The 18,207-nt window shown below is 37.2% G+C and overlaps 4 protein-coding genes across 7 annotated transcripts; 2 read left to right on the top strand and 2 right to left on the bottom strand.

The window, feature by feature from the left end:
• Positions 1 to 157: 157 nt before the first annotated feature.
• On the bottom strand, positions 158 to 10,501 carry LOC147510343 (Spc97 / Spc98 family of spindle pole body (SBP) component). 4 transcript variants are annotated; one of them, XM_086602324.1, is made up of 14 exons: positions 10,260 to 10,501; positions 9,196 to 9,903; positions 8,489 to 8,695; positions 8,051 to 8,374; positions 6,821 to 6,945; positions 5,284 to 6,438; positions 4,488 to 4,629; positions 4,249 to 4,408; positions 3,970 to 4,133; positions 3,234 to 3,319; positions 2,869 to 2,968; positions 2,136 to 2,197; positions 1,592 to 1,751; positions 158 to 764 (listed from the first exon to the last, which is right to left on the bottom strand). In XM_086602324.1, the coding sequence occupies exons 1-14, from the start codon at positions 10,422 to 10,424 to the stop codon at positions 594 to 596; spliced, it is 3,729 nt and encodes a 1,242-aa protein (XP_086458450.1). In that variant the 5' UTR covers positions 10,425 to 10,501; the 3' UTR covers positions 158 to 593. The 4 variants fall into 4 exon arrangements, 3 of the variants coding, with proteins under 3 accessions (XP_086458450.1, XP_086458451.1, XP_086458452.1); XM_086602325.1 differs by having other exon boundaries at positions 4,255 to 4,408; positions 10,260 to 10,499; XR_015218791.1 differs by lacking the exon at positions 2,869 to 2,968 and having other exon boundaries at positions 10,260 to 10,500.
• A 204-nt stretch (positions 10,502 to 10,705) lies between these two features.
• LOC147510342 (uncharacterized) lies at positions 10,706 to 12,727 on the top strand. The gene is made up of 2 exons (XM_086602327.1): positions 10,706 to 10,932; positions 11,422 to 12,727. Exons 1-2 carry the CDS (start codon positions 10,788 to 10,790, stop codon positions 12,594 to 12,596), a joined length of 1,320 nt encoding a protein of 439 aa, XP_086458453.1. The 5' UTR covers positions 10,706 to 10,787; the 3' UTR covers positions 12,597 to 12,727.
• A 948-nt stretch (positions 12,728 to 13,675) lies between these two features.
• LOC147510341 (uncharacterized) lies at positions 13,676 to 16,501 on the top strand. Its single transcript, XM_086598097.1, has one exon. The coding sequence runs from the start codon at positions 13,676 to 13,678 to the stop codon at positions 16,499 to 16,501; it is 2,826 nt and encodes a 941-aa protein (XP_086454223.1).
• Positions 16,502 to 16,997: 496 nt separating this feature from the next.
• Positions 16,998 to 17,901, bottom strand: LOC147510340 (blue copper protein 1a-like). Its single transcript, XM_086602323.1, has 2 exons — positions 17,629 to 17,901; positions 16,998 to 17,480 (listed from the first exon to the last, which is right to left on the bottom strand). Exons 1-2 carry the CDS (start codon positions 17,792 to 17,794, stop codon positions 17,143 to 17,145), a joined length of 504 nt encoding a protein of 167 aa, XP_086458449.1. The 5' UTR covers positions 17,795 to 17,901; the 3' UTR covers positions 16,998 to 17,142.
• Positions 17,902 to 18,207: the final 306 nt, after the last annotated feature.

Genomic DNA, 18,207 nt, shown 5'->3' with positions numbered 1-18,207 from the left:
TGCATTTGATAGTGAGACAATCTGACAATGATGTGTTGTAATGTAAATGAGAATTAGGTTGTGGTATTGCGTTTAATATTGAGACAATGAATTTGTTTATGGAATACTCATCTAATGTTAGCAATTTTTAAATTGTTTTGTCTAATGAAACACAAAATGAACAACGCATTTATTTTATTTTACATTTATTAATTTAGATATAAATTAGGGGGAACCCCCTCCCCCCCCCCAAGGTTTCTATACTTCTGTCTTGCAGCCAACACTCACTTGGAATACATTTACAACCTGACAAACACTATATCTCTGGGCATCTCGCACGGAAATCCATTGTTCTAAGTGTACACGGTCACAAACAAGACCTGCCAATAACTCGTCAAAATGAGGGTGCAGATGGGGGATCTCAGTGTCCTGCTGTGAGAAAATACAAGTCAGCATATTCTTGACCGCTTCTGTCTTCCTTTATGGACCAAAGCGGTATGGCACACTGCTCTAGAAGAGCTGCTGATTTTCGACACCAAGTAGAGTGCACACTCCGGACACTCTTTCATTAGAGTATTCATCTCAGAACTTGTGAAATAACGAATTATCTCGGCTCACAAAGCATAATGTACAAGTCCACTACCAATGATACTTGAGTAGTAGTCGTTATAGTTGAGATATCCCCAGAAACGAGACAGACTGAATTCGCCATGTTTTGGGGACTTCAGATAACAAAGATATAGCTCTTTCAGGTTTTTCACGAAAACTGCTTTGATAGCGAGCACCTATAAGGTCAGGGAAAAAAATGACTGAGAACTGTCAAAAAACCTTATGCAAAGTACTACCAGAAGAGAGTTTCTTTAGCAGATGCATACCTCATTATTAGTAGTTAAAGCCATACACATTATCGATTCAAAGTTTAAAATTACAAAGCATCAGTTTTGGAACCAGGTTGAGGTTCCACAAAATAGAATTAACACAAGTTAAATTTTGTACACCTTTGAATTGCATCGAAGAATAGAATGAGAGTTAAAACAAATAAATAAATAAAAAAGAAAAAAAAAACATAAAACATAAAATAACATACAGACGCCTGCACTGAATCTTCTGTTTCTCTGAAGAGATAATAGAACGAGATAGGTGTCACATGAAATCTAGTGATTCCACAATACGAGTTTAGTTGGTGGATACAATCTTGAAGTGTCAATCACCACTGAAATCAAGGTGATCTGGTCTTATTTCCCATTCCCCCCCAACCGATACAAGTATCTTACACAACTGATGGCAAACACACTTTTACACACAATATATGTAAGCATGACAAGGAAAGTTTTGATGAATGCTAGGAACTTGCATAATTTACATAATAGCTGAAATATTTAAAATCTTGCGTCATAGATATCTACAAAATAAGAAATCATCTACCACATCCTCCCCCCCCCCACGACACTATACAACAGTGCCCATCCATGCATCATATACACTGTTGAAAATGAACTCTAAGTCAACAAACAACTTTTGCAGGACTTATACTCACAAGAAAATACCCTGTCATCTATTTTCCAAATATGCACACTTCTCCAAGTTGCACAAACAGGATATAAAATAGTACCTGAGAAATGTTAAGCCCTCCAAGAACCCTTGATGAATCTCTACAATCAAATCCAACCTCCCAGACGACTCCAGTAAAACATGAGCGGAAATCCAGGGCACATTGTAAAATGCTCTCAATGATACCAGCTACTGGTCGTGTTTGATCAGACAAAAAGCATCTAGAGGGCAAAAAATACTCATTGATTAAACTAAAATAGAACTTTTGCCGTTTACTATATAGGCACAAACCTTATTTTTCCCTTTGAAGAACCTCTACATCCTTTAGCTTATTCTTTTGGGGAATTATTTATGATTCTTAATATTTTGTTCAGCATAATTAAGCATTACCAAAAAAATAAAATCACATGTTATGAATTCATGATTCAAATAGTATTAGACCACGTAATAAAGTGTTTAACAAAAAAAATCCGACAAGAACTCTTATGAATGAGGTACTAAAGAAATTACTTATTTCCCTTTATTATATCAATACAAGTTCACAGCATACCTAGCAAATAAATAAATAAAATAAATAAGGAGCTAATTGAGAGCTTTCAACTCACATATGCAATGAATCGGTAAGATACGCCATGTGAACTGACTCTAAATCAAACATGTCTTTGACCTGTATAAAGCAGAGACATTTCCAAAAAACAACAGAGTATGTAAAATGAGTTACAAACGAACTACAAGTTCTAGAATAGTACTGATTTTTCCACAGTAGAAAAAAGTATTAGCAAACCACTCACAAGTCACAACTAAGAGGACAAAGCACTGGGTTCACATCAGCAGAAATTTGTGCATTTGTTTCTCAACTTGATACGAATTGTCACTAATATGGTGGAAGTGAAAAAGTCACTAATTAAATTTGTGTTCAGCAATTACTAGCCTAGTAGCCCTGATACAAGATGCTAAACCTCTAATTATAACCTACTAAGATCTTAAGAAGTGATGATTGATAAAATGCACACCTATGTTATATGGACACACCATATCTAAGAAATAGTCTGTGTCGGACACGAGACAGACTAACAGTAAATAACTGTAAATTCTTTTTATTGAAAAACTTAACGTTTGTTCAACAGATGCAAAAGCCTTTTTTTACTATTGATAATATCAAATTTCAGTAATGAGGTAAATCGAGGATTCAAGGTACATAGCAATGAGAGGAGGGACTGAATAGCCATCTGTATGAAAGTTATACATTGACCAGTATCATTTCTTTTCTTTTTTTTTTTATGGGGCAGAATTTTATGAGCAAAATGTAAAAGGTAAAAGTTATATAGGAGGCTGGACCTGGTGCTTAAGAGAATGAAGAAATCTGCACCAGGAAACATCTGACAATTGCGATTGAACGTACTGTTGCAGCGTAGATACAAAGTGATTGAGTTGATGCCTGATAACGACAGCAGAGATATAACATTTCACTACAGAAAACAATGTAAATACAATGCAGTTTTGGCCTTCTGCTCTAATACAATCACAAATAAAAGGAAGAGATAAAAAGAGGAAAATTCGTGTCAATAAGTTTAACAATAATCATATTGGCAACCATTTCAAATATTAGATAGCATAGTAATTGAAGAAGCACCAAAATCCTAATTTTACAAAGAAGGCAATTAGGAATTAGGAAGGGGAAGGGGGTGGTTAGCGAGATTCACCTCATTTTCATTAAAATGTTGAAAATTGTCTTCTCTTGCTTATCAAGTTGACAGTGATGACTTTGGCTTATTAAATGAACCAAATCCTGGGGAAAAAATATGATTATAAATGTTACTTATAAATAAGAGAACTGGAACTAGGCATAAAACAGAATGAGTTTCAACAGTAGCACACGTAATAATAATGTACAAAAAAAGTGTGAAGCTGCAGATGTAGGGACCCATTATCACACTGCTTCCATGAAAGCTATACAACAGTACGAAAATTCCCAGTTGCAATTTTGGGAGACCAAGTTCACATTCCCAATTACAAACCGCACCACAGTGCTTTGGTTCGGCACAAAAGCTTCAAAGGTTCAATATCAGAACCAATTCAAGTGGGAGACAAAAAAAAGTAAAGAACCATCCATACAGATAGACATAGAAGATTTAACACAATAAAGACCAGCATAGAAACTTATAGTCTACAAATATTTTCCGTCCTATACAGTGCCAATTAAAACAAAGCTTCTACACCTCATGCCCATGAGTCCGGTACACAGGTTTTTTTTATTAAAAATTTAAAAAAAAAAAGAAAGAAAGAAACCCCTACTGGGAGCAACAAATGGTAGACATCACCTGCTATAAAAATATATCTTTATGAAATGGAAGGAGTGAGGATATATACCAAAATATGGACCAAAAATTATACCACAATTTTTTAGAAGTCAGCCAAAACATGCCTAGTACAAAATACCTTCATTGAGCTCCAGACATCCGTTAAGGAGAAAACAGCCAGCTTGACTTGAATAAGAAAACTGAAAATATCAGAATATGTCTTTAGTGCACTTGGGGTCAGAACGATATTGACTGGCCAATCCACTCTGTATCCCAGAGCTATAAAGTCGAAGGCGTGAACTCCTATTCCAAAACAGCCAAAGAACCAAAGCTAAACATCATTAAGGAAAAATAGATGAAGCATTAGCATTAATACAGTTCCTCAGATAATGTAAATTCTACATAAAAAAATATTTACCAGTACCAGGAGTGGAGAGGGGCACCACGACATGACCTTTCTTGTACAAGTATAACCGTTCCTTGTAGGGGTCTGCTTCACATGAGGACCGTTGCACTGCCAAATCAAGGAAACCTTGAATTTCTGAAATTCTCTGGCTGGCCTCTGCAACAGACCATTTCTAGTTTCAAAAGAAACGTCAGTACATGCATTTATTAATAATCATTCAAACAAGAGACGTGATAAAATAAATATCATACATGATGCCAAAGTGACATGATAAACAAATCTGCCCAATCTGCGAATTCCATGAAATAGTAACGTCGCAAAGCCAGTAAATGTCCTTGCAGATCAAACCCTTCCTCCAGCAACATGATACTGAAATCGCTAATATACTCATATCTGTTGCAGTTTAGGAAAATCACTCGGCGATCCACGATCCCCAGAGATGAATCGGTACACAGTGAACTGCACAGACTCACCCAGACAAACAAAAAAATAATATACAACACTGACACAGCAAGAGCAAAAATCAGGCACCTTTCACCTTGCCAAATAGCTAGATAATAATAATGAATAACCTCCTACTAGTTTAGACATTATCACTCTTTCACGATCAGTAAGCCTGTTTGGTATGCAACAGTCAACCTCTTATTCCTCTATCTTGAGAAAAGAAGCTCCAGATTAAAAACATCCCAGGTTGAACCATGCAGTTCTCCGTTCTAATGAATCCATCCATGTTGACAAAGATCTAGATACACGTAAACATACATGTATGTCCAAACATGTGAGTTTAAAATACCTGTATAATAGATGCCAAGATTAAACTGAAGAAGCACTCCTGTCCAATAAGTAAAGTCTGGGACTGTGTGTGCATGTGTGTGTGGCTTTGAAGGTTAAAGGATATAACTATAAATTCTTTGAATTGAGGGAAGAATGTTTGCCACTAAACAAAGATGTCTCAAAAAACATCAAAGTGGGTATGAATATCAAATTATCAAGTAAATATATGATGGACTACTCTACAGTCTAAAACCAGCATGAAAACAAGGATACTGAATCAGGATTTCCTGCAGCATGCATTTGTCGATGATGAAGTCAAGTGGTATATTGAATATAGACCCCAAACTTTTCTTGCGACCTTCAATACTATGTTTGAACCTTTTACCAAGGTAACTCAAAGAACTCTCCCATTCAGCACCACCAGAAGAGTTTGTTGAAGCCGTTTCTTCCTGCCGGTTACCAGGCAAAGTAACAGAGTAGGAATTTATCTGATCAACCGGAACAACAGTTTTGCCTTGATTCTGTTCTCCAAAGCAGTTACTGTCACCCTTCGCAGAAGAAACAGAATGATCCAAGAAGAATTGAAGCTTACTTTGGTATCCATGACCAGGAGTGGGTATTGACATTTCCCTGTATACCATACGAGGATCCTCTACTGATGAAAAGTCAAAATATGAGACAAAAGATTGTTTATGATCACCTCCCAGTTTGTCCATCATGTCACACCAACAATTCTTTGTTAGCATGGGGTTGATATTGAAGATGTTGCAATTGTAATTGAGCTTTGATAATGGTAAGAAATATGAAGTAGATGAAGCCTGAGTTCCATTTTCAAGTTGAATATTTCCCCTAGCTTGCTGGGGTGAAGATTCACCAGAAGCAAACAGCTCTGCGAAATATGACACTTTGTTCATGAAAACTTCCTCAATTCTGCCAAGCACCTCCAGGCTAGAACCTGTGACGTGTGATTGTGATTCTCCCTTGGGTACTAGACCATCACAAAAAGGGTTTTTCAATAGTCCCCCAAGCGGCCAGCAATTAACGGACTGGTAATCACCAAACACAGTTTCCGAGAATCTAGCTAGTTTTGTATTTTCTGACACACAGTACTCAGAAATGTAACTCAGTTCCTTCTCCTCATCAGAAATTTTTGCTAATGTATCTTTATGGTGGGCAGACGGCATTTGATGTTGAGAAGGATTTGGTAACATTTGTCCATGTAAAAGATTTTTGAAATGCTCTGAAGCAGATATATACCTCAGTTCAGTATTATTTGAGCTACCAAGAGACTCAAAAGGTCCTTCAGTCTCATTGAGCTCTCCAGAACTACTCCAAGATGAACATTCAGAAGAAGACTCAAAGGGATCCACCTGATAAGAGATGTCATCTACTGCACCAGAAGTGTCGGATTCATGGGAACCTGCTTCCCTAAAACATTAGATATTAACCAACACCACTTATCACAAGGTCATTGAAACAGCAAAGACTTCAAAGTTAAGGGTGTCTTTGGTTTCTTGCCGGACAATTCAATATTAAATTATTAAGACTATCAAGTTTTTGGTCCATTATATCTCTCAAGAAAATGGGTTTACAAGCAATTCAACCGGCCACCTACACGCACCAATTTTATGTGTCCGGTTGATGAGAATTAAAAAAAAAAAAAAAATCCAGCAAGCAACCAATCGACCTTAAAGGTAAAAGTCTTTGCTGTAAAAGACTTTTAAAGAAAAATGGAAAGAAGGAAGTAGGCATGGCATGGACTTTTGACAATAACAGGTAGATAAGACTTAAGAGTCTGAGAGAGACTTACGAATCCAAGTCTCCTTTTCCAGCAGTTCGAATTATCCAGCCTCTATCCATTGAGCATGAAATTGGAATATTTACAGTGTCTCTATTGCCACCACCAACAGCAGGTTCAATACCAAAAGGAATTACCTAGACAGAAAAGACAACCATAGAATATAAAAGAATAAATTATTAAGGTAATCAAATCATTGAATCAAGTTAGAATATAACATTAAAATGACCTATAATACAGAAACCACATTTTATTTTTAAAAACACATACTGACACGACAAACAGTGCCATATGACAACTAATGTAGTAGTACTAAACAGTTGAGCTCATTTATCACTATCTTGTGGAGACCAAAATGGGATCAAGGATTAAACCGGAGGAATCAGAGCAGCGTCCCAGGCTGTGATACCCCTGCACAGGCTCAATCACAAACATTGTGTTTTTTGGCATTTGCAGCACAAATGCCTAAAACCCTCTAACAAGCGCCTGGACCACGTGAGAAAATGAGTTAGAAGCAGCAAGCCACTCCTAAAGACATTGTCCTAAAGGAGTGGCTCAAGCGAAAAAGGCAATACCTTGAGGACATCATGGAATAAGTGAGTAATTTGCCTATTTCACTATGAAAGTCTAACTTCTAATTCTTGCTTCTAACTGTATTTCTCTCCTCTTCCCTATATTCTCTAATCCATCCCTATTGCCTCTCCATTGATCATCAAGCCTCTTCTACGCCTTATCCACATATAACAAACAAAAAGCGCACCCATATAGTTTTTTACGTAAAGTTTTTGTTAGGCGTATCAAGCAGACTTTAAGGAAAATTCTCCATTTTTTTTTTGATCGGTAAATAGATACATTTTATAACTATATGAAACAAAAATTATACAAATAGGTTAGGATGAGGTAACCAAACCAATACAAGAAATCTCCTCTGAGAACAAACTAAAAAAGAAAAAAACTAAATATTACAAAGATTCAATCAAAACATTAGAGACTCCAATCTGCACACAATTCTCCAAATTAAGTACGCTAATACTGTGGAGCCCACAAACTAATTTATCCAATGTTTTACAAGTGGTAGAATCATACCAAGGACATGCAAAAAAGCCAAACCACTAGAAGATACCCAGCAGAGCTCAAAGGAAACATAAATTACTATCATACAACAGAAAATCATACTCGGAGGGATGTTAGATTTGTTAAGTTTACAACAAATATCTGTCATGAAAGAAATTGTCGGCTTACATTGCTAGTCATTGGCTGATATCTCCTATCTAATCTCGCAAGAAGGATATGAAGCTTCTCCCGCATCAATCTGTACATATTTTTCCTCATAAGTGCCATCTCTTCTATTTCTGTTTTGTTGAAAGTCAAAGGGGACATGGTTGACCAACAAAAACTTGAAGAACCACTCCAACATGGGAGGATATCCTCATATGTTATCCCTCCAGTACTAACACAATTGCATAACTGAAGTAGCTTAATAAGTACTTGAAGCTGCTGACCAGCTCGAATAAGGGGAAGACAAAAGTTTTCCAGAAAACAAGGAACAGAAACTCCCTCTCGTACCTGTAATACATAGTAAATGTTTGTCAGGTACGAGTTTAGATGTACACCACTGAGGAGGAACTTCGAAAAGACATAAGAAACCAAACCTTGGTAAAAGTTAACCAGTAACATTACCCTTATAGAAGACAACCAGACGGCATCAAAGAAGCCAGCTCCACCATGTGAATAAGGTGGTGAAATATCCACATATTCAACAATGAACTCCTTATAAGGGTCATTAATTCTTGCCTCGTATATCCACGACTTAATGAATCCATAGTAAGGTTCACAGGAACGAATGAATAGAAATTTGAATAGTGCCTGATGAGCAGGATCAGCATCCTAAAAGGAAATAATGAAATAAAGAATCAGCATTTCGAAAGAGCACAATAAACTGAAAGTGTAAGCACGTATCTTTCATGGCGTAATTAAGTTCATTTAAGCTTATATTCTTACCTTGCCACATAACAGTTAAAACTTGAAAAGCTTACAATCATGATAAAAGTGGGAGTTTTTTGGTCTAAAGTGCACGATGAGACAAATGAAATAGCATTGACCATTTTCGGTATAAATGGGAAGAAAATTCAGTTTTTTGTTGTGTTTATTTGTATTTCTTTCCGGTTCACTTCTTTTGTAGGACATCTTTTCCTTATTTCCTTCTTTACTATGTACAAAGCATTCAAGATGCACAATAAGAAAACAAAACCAGCTATGCCAAACACATAATTGTGTAGCGTACACGGAGTTGACCAATACAGTCAACAAAAACAAGTGACCTCAAATATATGAGAAAGACTGGAATACATACAAAGAGCCAAGAAAAACAGTTTAATCATGCTTACCCGGAGCTGATAATATAGATATGAGAGCAGATCTGCTCCTTTGGGAAAGTTGCTAAAACCCATGGTAGCTTCAGTAGTCAAATCCTCTAAAGATAATGTTGAGAAGGCAAGAGCAACATTCTTAAACATGCAAATATTTCCCATAGCCTCAACTTGAGTTCTTAAATCTTTTGTATGTAAGTAAACCTCCATAAAGGTGACTTCAGAAAGAACCACACTTGTAAGACATCCCACCCCAGAAGAAATATGTCCATATGTATCCGCACTTTTTGAAGAACGTCTCAACTGTACCGACGCATTTAGTGTATCCAAACCACATATAAATCCTTCTAAAACTTTTTCCAACGCAACCGCAAATGCCTGGTTTACAAGACTACATGGTTTCTCACTTCGACTTCCTTCAAATTCAACATCCCCTTGTTTCCTTCCACTCTCTTCTTTATTAGTTCCCCCCACACTCAAAGTCTGACAACGAAAATAATCCACAAACTTCCGAATGAGAAAAGCCACAAAACCTGAACGACCTATAGATTTAAGAACCTTCCCCAATGCATTAGTGCTAGATGACCTATACCACAGACTAGGAATTCTATGACAAGTTCTGTCTGCCGGATCAGTACAAAACGATTCCGATAGTTTTTCAATAGCATAAAGACTAGCTTCCACTCCTTGTAACGCATTTATAGCCAATCTTACCAAATTAGCCTCCTGCAAAGCAAAGAAACCAATTCTCAAATCTTAAAAAATTCCAGATATGCAGATAATTCATAGTTAGTGTTCTTACTCAAGTACTTATCTTTCCGCCTAACGTTTACACTAATATGTTTGTAGTTATAAAATGAGATTGGCATTGTATATGGGCAAAGTTCTAAGCCAATGAATACTCATTTCGAGTCAATGTCGACTAGAACATCAATTCTCCTTGAAATCTAGCACATTCTAGTAGTATTTCACAAGTAACTTATTTATATTTGTTTAAATAAATCTAGGGTTTCACATTCTTCATAATAAAATTCATATAATTTGATTATAAAATTAGCTGAAATTGAAACTTAATTACTTACAGAGATAGTTGAAGGGTCATAAAAAGAGCGTTGAAATGAGTTCAATTTCTGATCACGAGAAATTCCACTTTCAGATGAGATAGATTCCCAAGGTTTTGAAGGAAGCCAAGGTTCATCTAGTTTTAGATTTTGTAATAACGAATTGAAATTCGAGTCTACCGCCATTTCTTCTTCAAAAAAAAAAAAAAAAAAATCGTCTCAGTTTTTAAAGGTTTTGTTTAGATGCAGCCTCAAAATTGAAAAAGTTGTTATTAAATTCCCGCTGAAATATTATAAATGGTGCGGGTTAAACCCGATCCATTTGGCTTTAGATGGATCCGAGGTTTAGGTGGGCCCATTAAGAGAAAGAGCACGAAGGAAGAAAAGAAGGTTGCTTGACCCTATGAGTGAAGTGACCATCTCGAAATGAGTAAGGAATAATTGAATGAATACATGAAGCAAGAAAGAATATGACATAATTTTTTGTGTTGGCCTATTTAAGACTACATCAGAGTTTTGATTTCCATTCAAAAGTTTTATTTGGCGTTGATGTTCAGCAAAAATAAAATTGGTGAAGAATTAGGAATGGCTACTAGGCCTAGGATCATTGGTGCTCGCTCGTATGAGGATTTCCAGCCGTCTTCAGATTTGTTGCAAGAGGAAACACGTGAAATTCTCACAATCAATCTCCCGGGTGTGTGCATATTTTTCTATCAATTTTATTGTTTATTAAAAAACATTTTACGCTTTTTAGAAGATGTTTTTTCCCTGGCCTATTTTTGTTGTTTTGCTAGTTGAAGTGTACAACATAATAATTATTGACTGTTGCAGACCTCAATAGCTAATTTTTAATTTTTTTAGAGGGCTCATATGGTCATGGTAAAGGTTCAAAAAGAGTCTGAATGCATGGTTGTATTACATACTATATAGCTATTTCTTAGAAAAATGGTAATGTTCTAAACGTAATTTAATACGACCAGTATTATTTCTATGCCCAAAACATATAATTATCTTGAAAGACTGTATGGTTTTAGAAAGCGTAGAAATAGTTATGCTCCAATGTAGAAATTTTGAACTGTGTACGTGGAGTTATAAGTTATGAAATGGGGAAAATGCTAAAGGTCTAAAGCATCAGCATCCATTACCACTTATACTTTTTATTTTTTTTCTTGAATTGGTGCAGGGTTTAGGAAGGACCAAATAAGGGTTCAAATGGATGATCGTTCTGGTTTTGTGATGATTAGTGGTGAACGTCCAGTTGGGAATAACAAATGGAATCGTTTTCGCAAGAGTTTACGTGTTCCAACAAATTGCAACACACAGGAGATTCAAGCTAAGTTTGAGAATGCAGTTCTCAAAATTACAATGCCTATCAAGACTGGAGACAAGAAACAAGAGCAGCTTGTACCAAAATCTGATCAAACGCCAAAACCCATACCCACACCGCCACCTCAACCGAGTCAACAATCAGTCCCTGACCTAAAACCTACACCAACCCTACCACTTCCACCGAGTCAAAAACCGATTATTGAACCAAAACCTACACTAATAGTACAATCTCCACCTACTCGAAAACCGATTACTGAACCGAAACCTACACTAATACTACAGTCTCCACCTACTCGAAAACCGGTTATTGAACCTAAACCTACACTGACAATACAATCTCCACCCAGTCAAAAACCTACAACCACCCTTTTAACTCCACCTAGTCAAAAACCGATTAATGAGCCAATACCTAAACCAATGCCACAACCTCAACCAAGTGAAAGGCTAAAAACTACACCAGCTCCACAACATCCACTGATTGAGAAAATAACCAACTCAAAACCTACACCAATACCACAAGCTTCACTGAGTCAAGAAAGGCTGCCTTTGGCTCAAAAAGAAACTACTGAGACAAAACAAACACTTAATCCAAAGCTAATACTGGGTCAAATATTGTTTGGAAACAAGTCAAAAAATGATAATAGCCAGGATGATATCAGCATTGATCACCAAAAAAAAGCTCCCTCATCTAATATTGTTGAAAAGGAAATAGATTTGATGAAGACTGGCAAAGCAGAAAAGGAAGAGAGTGGTGCTCAAAAGATTGTAAAAGAGAAGAAACGAATAGATGGACTTAACGCTACAAATGAAAAACAAGAAAAGAACAGAGAGATAACAGAGGCCCAAATAACAAAAAATGGAATCAAAGGAAATGTGAGACATGGTGCTGAAGATCAAAAGAATGGGAGTAGAATGGTTTCTATGGAATTGAGTGACTCTACGCCATATATATTGAACATGGTTGCAGCTGTTCTTGTGGTGGCTGCTCTGGTGGCTTATATCAAGTACACTATTAAGACTCCTTGGTAAAGTTGAAGAGAACGACTGTAACTATAATTTTATATGATATGCATCACATTATGCAACTCTATGCCTGTATCTATGTAAGCAAATAAATTGAGATTACCAGCTGCTTGGAGAGTTGGAGAACATACATATCATGCTTGTGTTCCATGAAAATAATACACATACCTCAAGGGAAAAATATCTAAAAAGCACTACAAACTTGTTTTGGGATGCCCAAAATTTAAGTTACAAAAGTTTCGTTGTAACACAATTAGTTCTACAAGGATATACACAGTCAATGGTGTGAAATTGGCTATATGACCTATGAAGGTTACAACGTATGTTATTATCTTACTCAAAATAAATAGTTTATCAGTTCTGTGGGAGCTGAGGTAACAGTAAATTTTTGCGTCCAAATACAAAATAAAAAGGGTAGCCAATAAAAATGAAGACCAGTAAATCCAATTCTGTTCCAATTCAATCAAATACGATTATACATCTTATTTGAATAAATTTGCCTTGCTATCATCCCAATGTGGTGAACAGCTTGGATCGGACTAGAACTCACACCATTTACCATATGATACCCTGCGCCATTGGTGGTAGTTGATCCATATATGTAATACCAGTAAAATCTTTCATAATAATAAAATATTCTGTTTCCTTAGAATTACTCTTCCTAATAACCACCTAAAATCATGGATACTTCAAATAAAGACAGTGCGTGATTGACAACTATCTCGAGGTTCTTAGTTCTTACTACAATTCAATTTTTTTTCAGTTTGAATTTTCCACAAAAGCCCCTTAAAATTCAAATCCATTACAGAAAATGCCACTACCCTCCATTTTAAGTAACTTGGTGTTATAACCAAACCATTTTGGCTACCATTAAAATACAGATTGGGTTTCCACTATATGAATATTTACTTTTGGTAACCTTAAGATTGAGAAAATGTAAGTTTGGTAACCATAAGATTGAAAACAAAATTATTGGCATAGATTACCAAGTTGGTGAAAACTTACTATATACCTATGAATCCACAAGCTTCAGGTTTCACAGGCAATCATTTTGTTTACACAGCAACACCATTTCCATTACCTCCATGGAGAGTTCAAAGCAAAGAACATCAAGAACTCCTTCATCTGCTGGTCGCAATTCTCAATCATCGCTTTCGGTTGGTTCTGATTCGTCAAGAACTGGCTCAAAAGCCTCACACCCAGTTTCATTTGATCCTAATACTAGATTTGTTATGGGAAAACCCGAGCCGCCAACTGATCTTCCACTTCTCCCAATGCCATCACCTGTTCTCTCTTTAGATGATTTAAGCAAACTAGTCCCGGGTGTTCAAATTCCTGATCGAAATTACTCGGGGGCTGAAAGCAATTCTGGGATTGATAGGAGAATGAAGTCCCCAGTAATTGAATCTTCGCCTTATCTTCCTTCTTCAGCAAAGTTGAAGAGTTGCGATGTTTATATTGGAGTGCATAGTTCTAAACCATCTCTGCTTAGATTTGCAAAATGGTTGCGCGCCGAGTTGGAGTTGGAAGGGGTAACTTGCTTTGCTGCAGATCGTAGTAAATGCAAGGATGCGGTCGCACATAGTATAGTTGAAAGAGCAATGGATTCTGCTACTATTGGAGTGGTTTTTGTCACCAAAAGATCTTTTTCAAATGCTTATAGTATGTATGAGCTTAGGAGTTTCTTGAGCCGGAAAAATCTGGTTCCAATTTTCTTTGACTTGGGTGCTGCAGATTGCTTGGCAAGAGATATAATCGGCAGGAGAGGGGAGGTGTGGGAGAGATATGGTGGGGAGCTGTGGAAATATTATGGAGGGACTGAGGAGGAGTGGAAGGAAGTCGTCAATGCACTTTCGTACATGGAAGGCTGGAAGTTAGAGGCTAGCTTGAATAAACTGAGGGATTGCATTTCTGAGGCAATCATCCTGCTAGGGAGAAAGCTGGGAAGGAGGAGTGTGGTGGAGAGGGCTAAAAGGTGGATGGAGAAGGCTGCAGAGGAATTTCCATTTCCTCGAAATGATTCATTTGTTGGCAGGAAGAAAGAGCTTCTTGAGCTTGAGCTCATGTTGTTTGGTGATCTCAATGAGAATGGAAGAAATGAGTGTTTTGAACTTCAAAATATTCAGAGGAGAAGGGTAAAGAACAAGGATGGAGCAGAAATGAGACTTGGAACTCAAACTAAGGGGAAGGAAGCAGTTGTATGGAAGGAATCAGATGTGGATATTGAAATGGAAAGTAATGCGAGTCTTCCAAAGCATTTCCAGCTCTCAGCGGGGAAAAGTGGGAGTAGGCAAACGAGGAGGGGGCAACCGACAAGAGCAACTTATAGAAAAGGGATTGCTTGTGTATCCGGTGAACGTGGAATCGGTAAGACAGAGTTGCTGCTGGAATTTGCCTACAAGTTCTCTCAGAGTTACAGAATGGTTTTGTGGGTTGGCGGAGAAGCAAGGTATGTCCGACAGAATTACATGAATTTGTTGTATCTTCTTGAAGTTGATGTGGCCACTGAGAACCAGCTAAGTCTGGAGAGCAACAAACCACGAAATTTTGAGGAACTAGAGGGAGAAGCTGTCCGAAGACTGAGGAAAGAGTTCATGAGGGACATTCCCTTTCTGATTGTGATTGATAACATGGAGAGTGAGAAAGACTGGTGGGATGCAAAAAACATAATGGAGTTACTCCCACGTTTTGGCGGGGAGACTCATATTGTTATCTCTACACGTCTTTCTCATGTAATGAACCTCGAAACCTTACAACTCTCTTACTTATCTGCTGCTGAATCCATGTGTTTAATGAAAGGTACGCTACGTCATATTCCCGCAGGAGAAGTTAGTGCTCTTCGAGCCATTGAGGAGAAGTTGGGTAGGCTCACATTTGGGCTTGCTCTTGTAGGAAGAGTTCTTTCTGAGCTTCTAATAGGTCCTCAAGGACTGCTTGATGTGATAGACCAAACACCTGATCAAGAGGCTATTGGAGGAGCAGATCCATTTTTCAGGCGCCATCCATTTCTCATTCGCCTTATAGAACTGTGTTTAGCTAACATTAAGCAGGTTGACGACATTGCATCAAGAATGGTTATAGCCAGTGGTTGGTTTGCTCCTGCAGAAATTCCAGTTTCTCTTTTGACTTTGGTAGCATCATCTGGAGGTTTGCAAAAGCAAAATAAAGGAAGCATTTGGAATAGGTGTTTGGGTGCTGTAACTCGCCGATGCTTCATGTTTCAGAAGAAGTGGTCTGAAGAAGAATCTTCAAATGCCTTAATAAGATGGGGGTTAGCACGAACTGTGACAAAGCAGGGATATATACAGATTCATGATACTATCAGATTATATGCTCGTAAAAGAGGTGATACTGCAGTTGCTTACGCAATGGTTCAGGCAATCAACAGTAAAGGATCTTTGCTTGAACACAGGGAGCACATATGGGCTGCTTGTTTCTTACTCTTTAAATTTGGTGCAGATCCGGCTGTTATTAACCTCAAGGCACTTGAGTTGGTTTGTTTTGTGAAACAACTAGCTCTACCACTAGCCACTTATACCTTCACCAATTTTTCATGCTGCAACACAGCTTTGGAGCTCTTGCGACTATGCACCCAAGCATTGGAAGACATGGAGGCCTCTACCTTTTCACACTATGATAAGAAGAACAATAAGTCAATTTTCATGGGAAGCTTGTCTACTCCAACCAAAAAATTCAATGCACGCCTCTATAAGGAATCAACCACGTTGAAAGCAATCATATTCGAGATAAGGGCTAAACTGATGCTTCAAGGTGGGGATCCTGACATTGGACAACAGCTATGCAGAGAATCAATAAGCATCAGGGAAGTTCTCTATGGATGGGATCATCCAGAAACCATATATGCTTGTAATACCATGGGCAAACTTATAAGGTCTCAAGCAAGGCCATAATTTTTCCTGACTGCTGTGATATGAAAATGTAAATGTATTGTTAAGGACATGTACAAGTATCATTTTATCAAAAGAAAAATTGGTGCATTGGGCTGATTGAGTTGATTCTAGTTTATCTAAATCTGTCCTAATTGAGCTGATTTTGGTTTGTAAAACTGGACTGCTGTCTCCTTGGGATGGAAAACTGTAGGAGACAACTTAGTTTGAGTAATCACATTCAAGTTATTCTAATCTGATAGGAGGTTCAGTCCATTACTAGCTATATGTGTTTATTCAATTGCTTGTGAAATGCAGTCTTTCATTTTAGTATCTTTTTCACCTTTATTTTCTTTACGTCAATTGATTATGGTGTCAAATTGGTACATTGATTATCATTGAATTAAATCAAGTTATTGGAATTCTTTCTTACAGTAATGTCTCACAATTGATTCTTTTTTACTGATCATGATTCCATTCTCATATTTGTGACAGCAGGAAAATAAAAAGAATGGAAACAGGGACTCTCAATTAGACCATATTATAATATAGAATCACAGCCATAATACAAATGGAAATAATAAAAAGTGCAGAGAAGTCCACCCCAAATCGTGATAAAGTCCGACAATAATATGAATGTAATGATAATAAGGAGTAAGAGGTTCTTAAACTAAGACGATCATTGTAATAGCCATCAGGACAACAACAAATGTTTGATATCCAATTTTCACCACTCCTATTGCTGAACTGGTAGATGCAGGTGCAGAGGATGGTGCATCCAGTTTCACATCTGCTGCAGGAAGCACGGTGATAGCAAGTTTCTGACCTCCGATGGTGCAGTGCTGCCCTACGCCGCAGAGGTACCACTTGTTTCCTGATGTGGCTAGTGTTATAACATCATTGCCTGTGGATAGAGCCTCGTTCTGTGGTGGCACAATGCAGTCCTTGAATCCGGTGCCATTTACTTTGTGGACATTGTGAGCTCCAGGAGGATAACTAAACACTGCAAAAGTTAGTTAAATACTCCAGTTAATTTTCACCTCAAAAAAGAATCATGCAAATTGAAGATAACTAAAAGAATGCTATAACTCCTATAGATTTCGAAATCATAGAAAGAATTAGACATGAAAGTAGTAGATTGATTCTATTACCAAGTTTATCACCAACGTGGAATTCCTTATCCTTGGCCCAGGCTACATAATCAAACTTAATGGTCCAACCGCTATCATCACCAACTTTAAACTCAGTTGCCAAAACAACTGTTGGGAAGACGACAGAAACAACGGCAAGGACGATAAACAAATTCATAGAGGCCATTGGAGCTTATATCTGATTCACTTTAAAAGCTCTGTTAGCTCCAATGGACTTAAAAAAAAACTTGGGTTTATTTGGATAAGAGACTATAAGCAATAACTGTGAATGGTATTACAATGAGCCGAAGGAGTCTACTTATAGGTTTTTCTCCTGTATTAATTAAGTACGAAACACATGCCTAATCGGCTATGGACTATTCATTCAGAAGCGTTAGATAGAACACTTGGCAAAGCTCCCGACGTTGAACCATTAGAAAATTAGTGATTTAAGGTGGACTACCTACATAGATTTTTCTCGAGACATTGCTTTGAATGAGTCATATAATATTTCATTGAGAATTAATAAAAACTACTGTTTGTTCTATGTGGAAATTTCAATAAGAAATAATGATAGTGGATCCTTTTTCATGTATATAA

Source organism: Coptis chinensis, chromosome 3 (assembly GCF_015680905.1).
Source record: "Coptis chinensis isolate HL-2020 chromosome 3, ASM1568090v1, whole genome shotgun sequence".
In the NCBI taxonomy this organism is placed as follows: domain Eukaryota; kingdom Viridiplantae; phylum Streptophyta; class Magnoliopsida; order Ranunculales; family Ranunculaceae; genus Coptis; species Coptis chinensis.
This window is presented reverse-complemented; position numbering and strand designations above follow the sequence as displayed.

Excerpts from the sequence above, each read along its gene's own strand:
- LOC147510342 (XM_086602327.1), top strand. The coding sequence starts at position 10,788 with ATGTTCAGCAAAAATAAAATTGGTGAAGAATTAGGAATGGCTACTAGG. Across the intron at positions 10,933-11,421 it reads TCTCACAATCAATCTCCCGG|GGTTTAGGAAGGACCAAATA; the intron begins GTGTGTGCATAT and ends GAATTGGTGCAG.
- LOC147510341 (XM_086598097.1), top strand. The coding sequence starts at position 13,676 with ATGGAGAGTTCAAAGCAAAGAACATCAAGAACTCCTTCATCTGCTGGT.
- LOC147510340 (XM_086602323.1), bottom strand. The coding sequence starts at position 17,794 with ATGGCCTCTATGAATTTGTTTATCGTCCTTGCCGTTGTTTCTGTCGTC. Across the intron at positions 17,481-17,628 it reads CCACGTTGGTGATAAACTTG|TGTTTAGTTATCCTCCTGGA; the intron begins GTAATAGAATCA and ends TAACTTTTGCAG.
- LOC147510343 (XM_086602324.1), bottom strand. The coding sequence starts at position 10,424 with ATGGCGGTAGACTCGAATTTCAATTCGTTATTACAAAATCTAAAACTA. Across the intron at positions 6,439-6,820 it reads GGAAAAGGAGACTTGGATTC|GGAAGCAGGTTCCCATGAAT; the intron begins GTAAGTCTCTCT and ends CTAATGTTTTAG. Across the intron at positions 4,134-4,248 it reads CCTCTCCACTCCTGGTACTG|GAGTTCACGCCTTCGACTTT; the intron begins GTAAATATTTTT and ends GTTTTGGAATAG.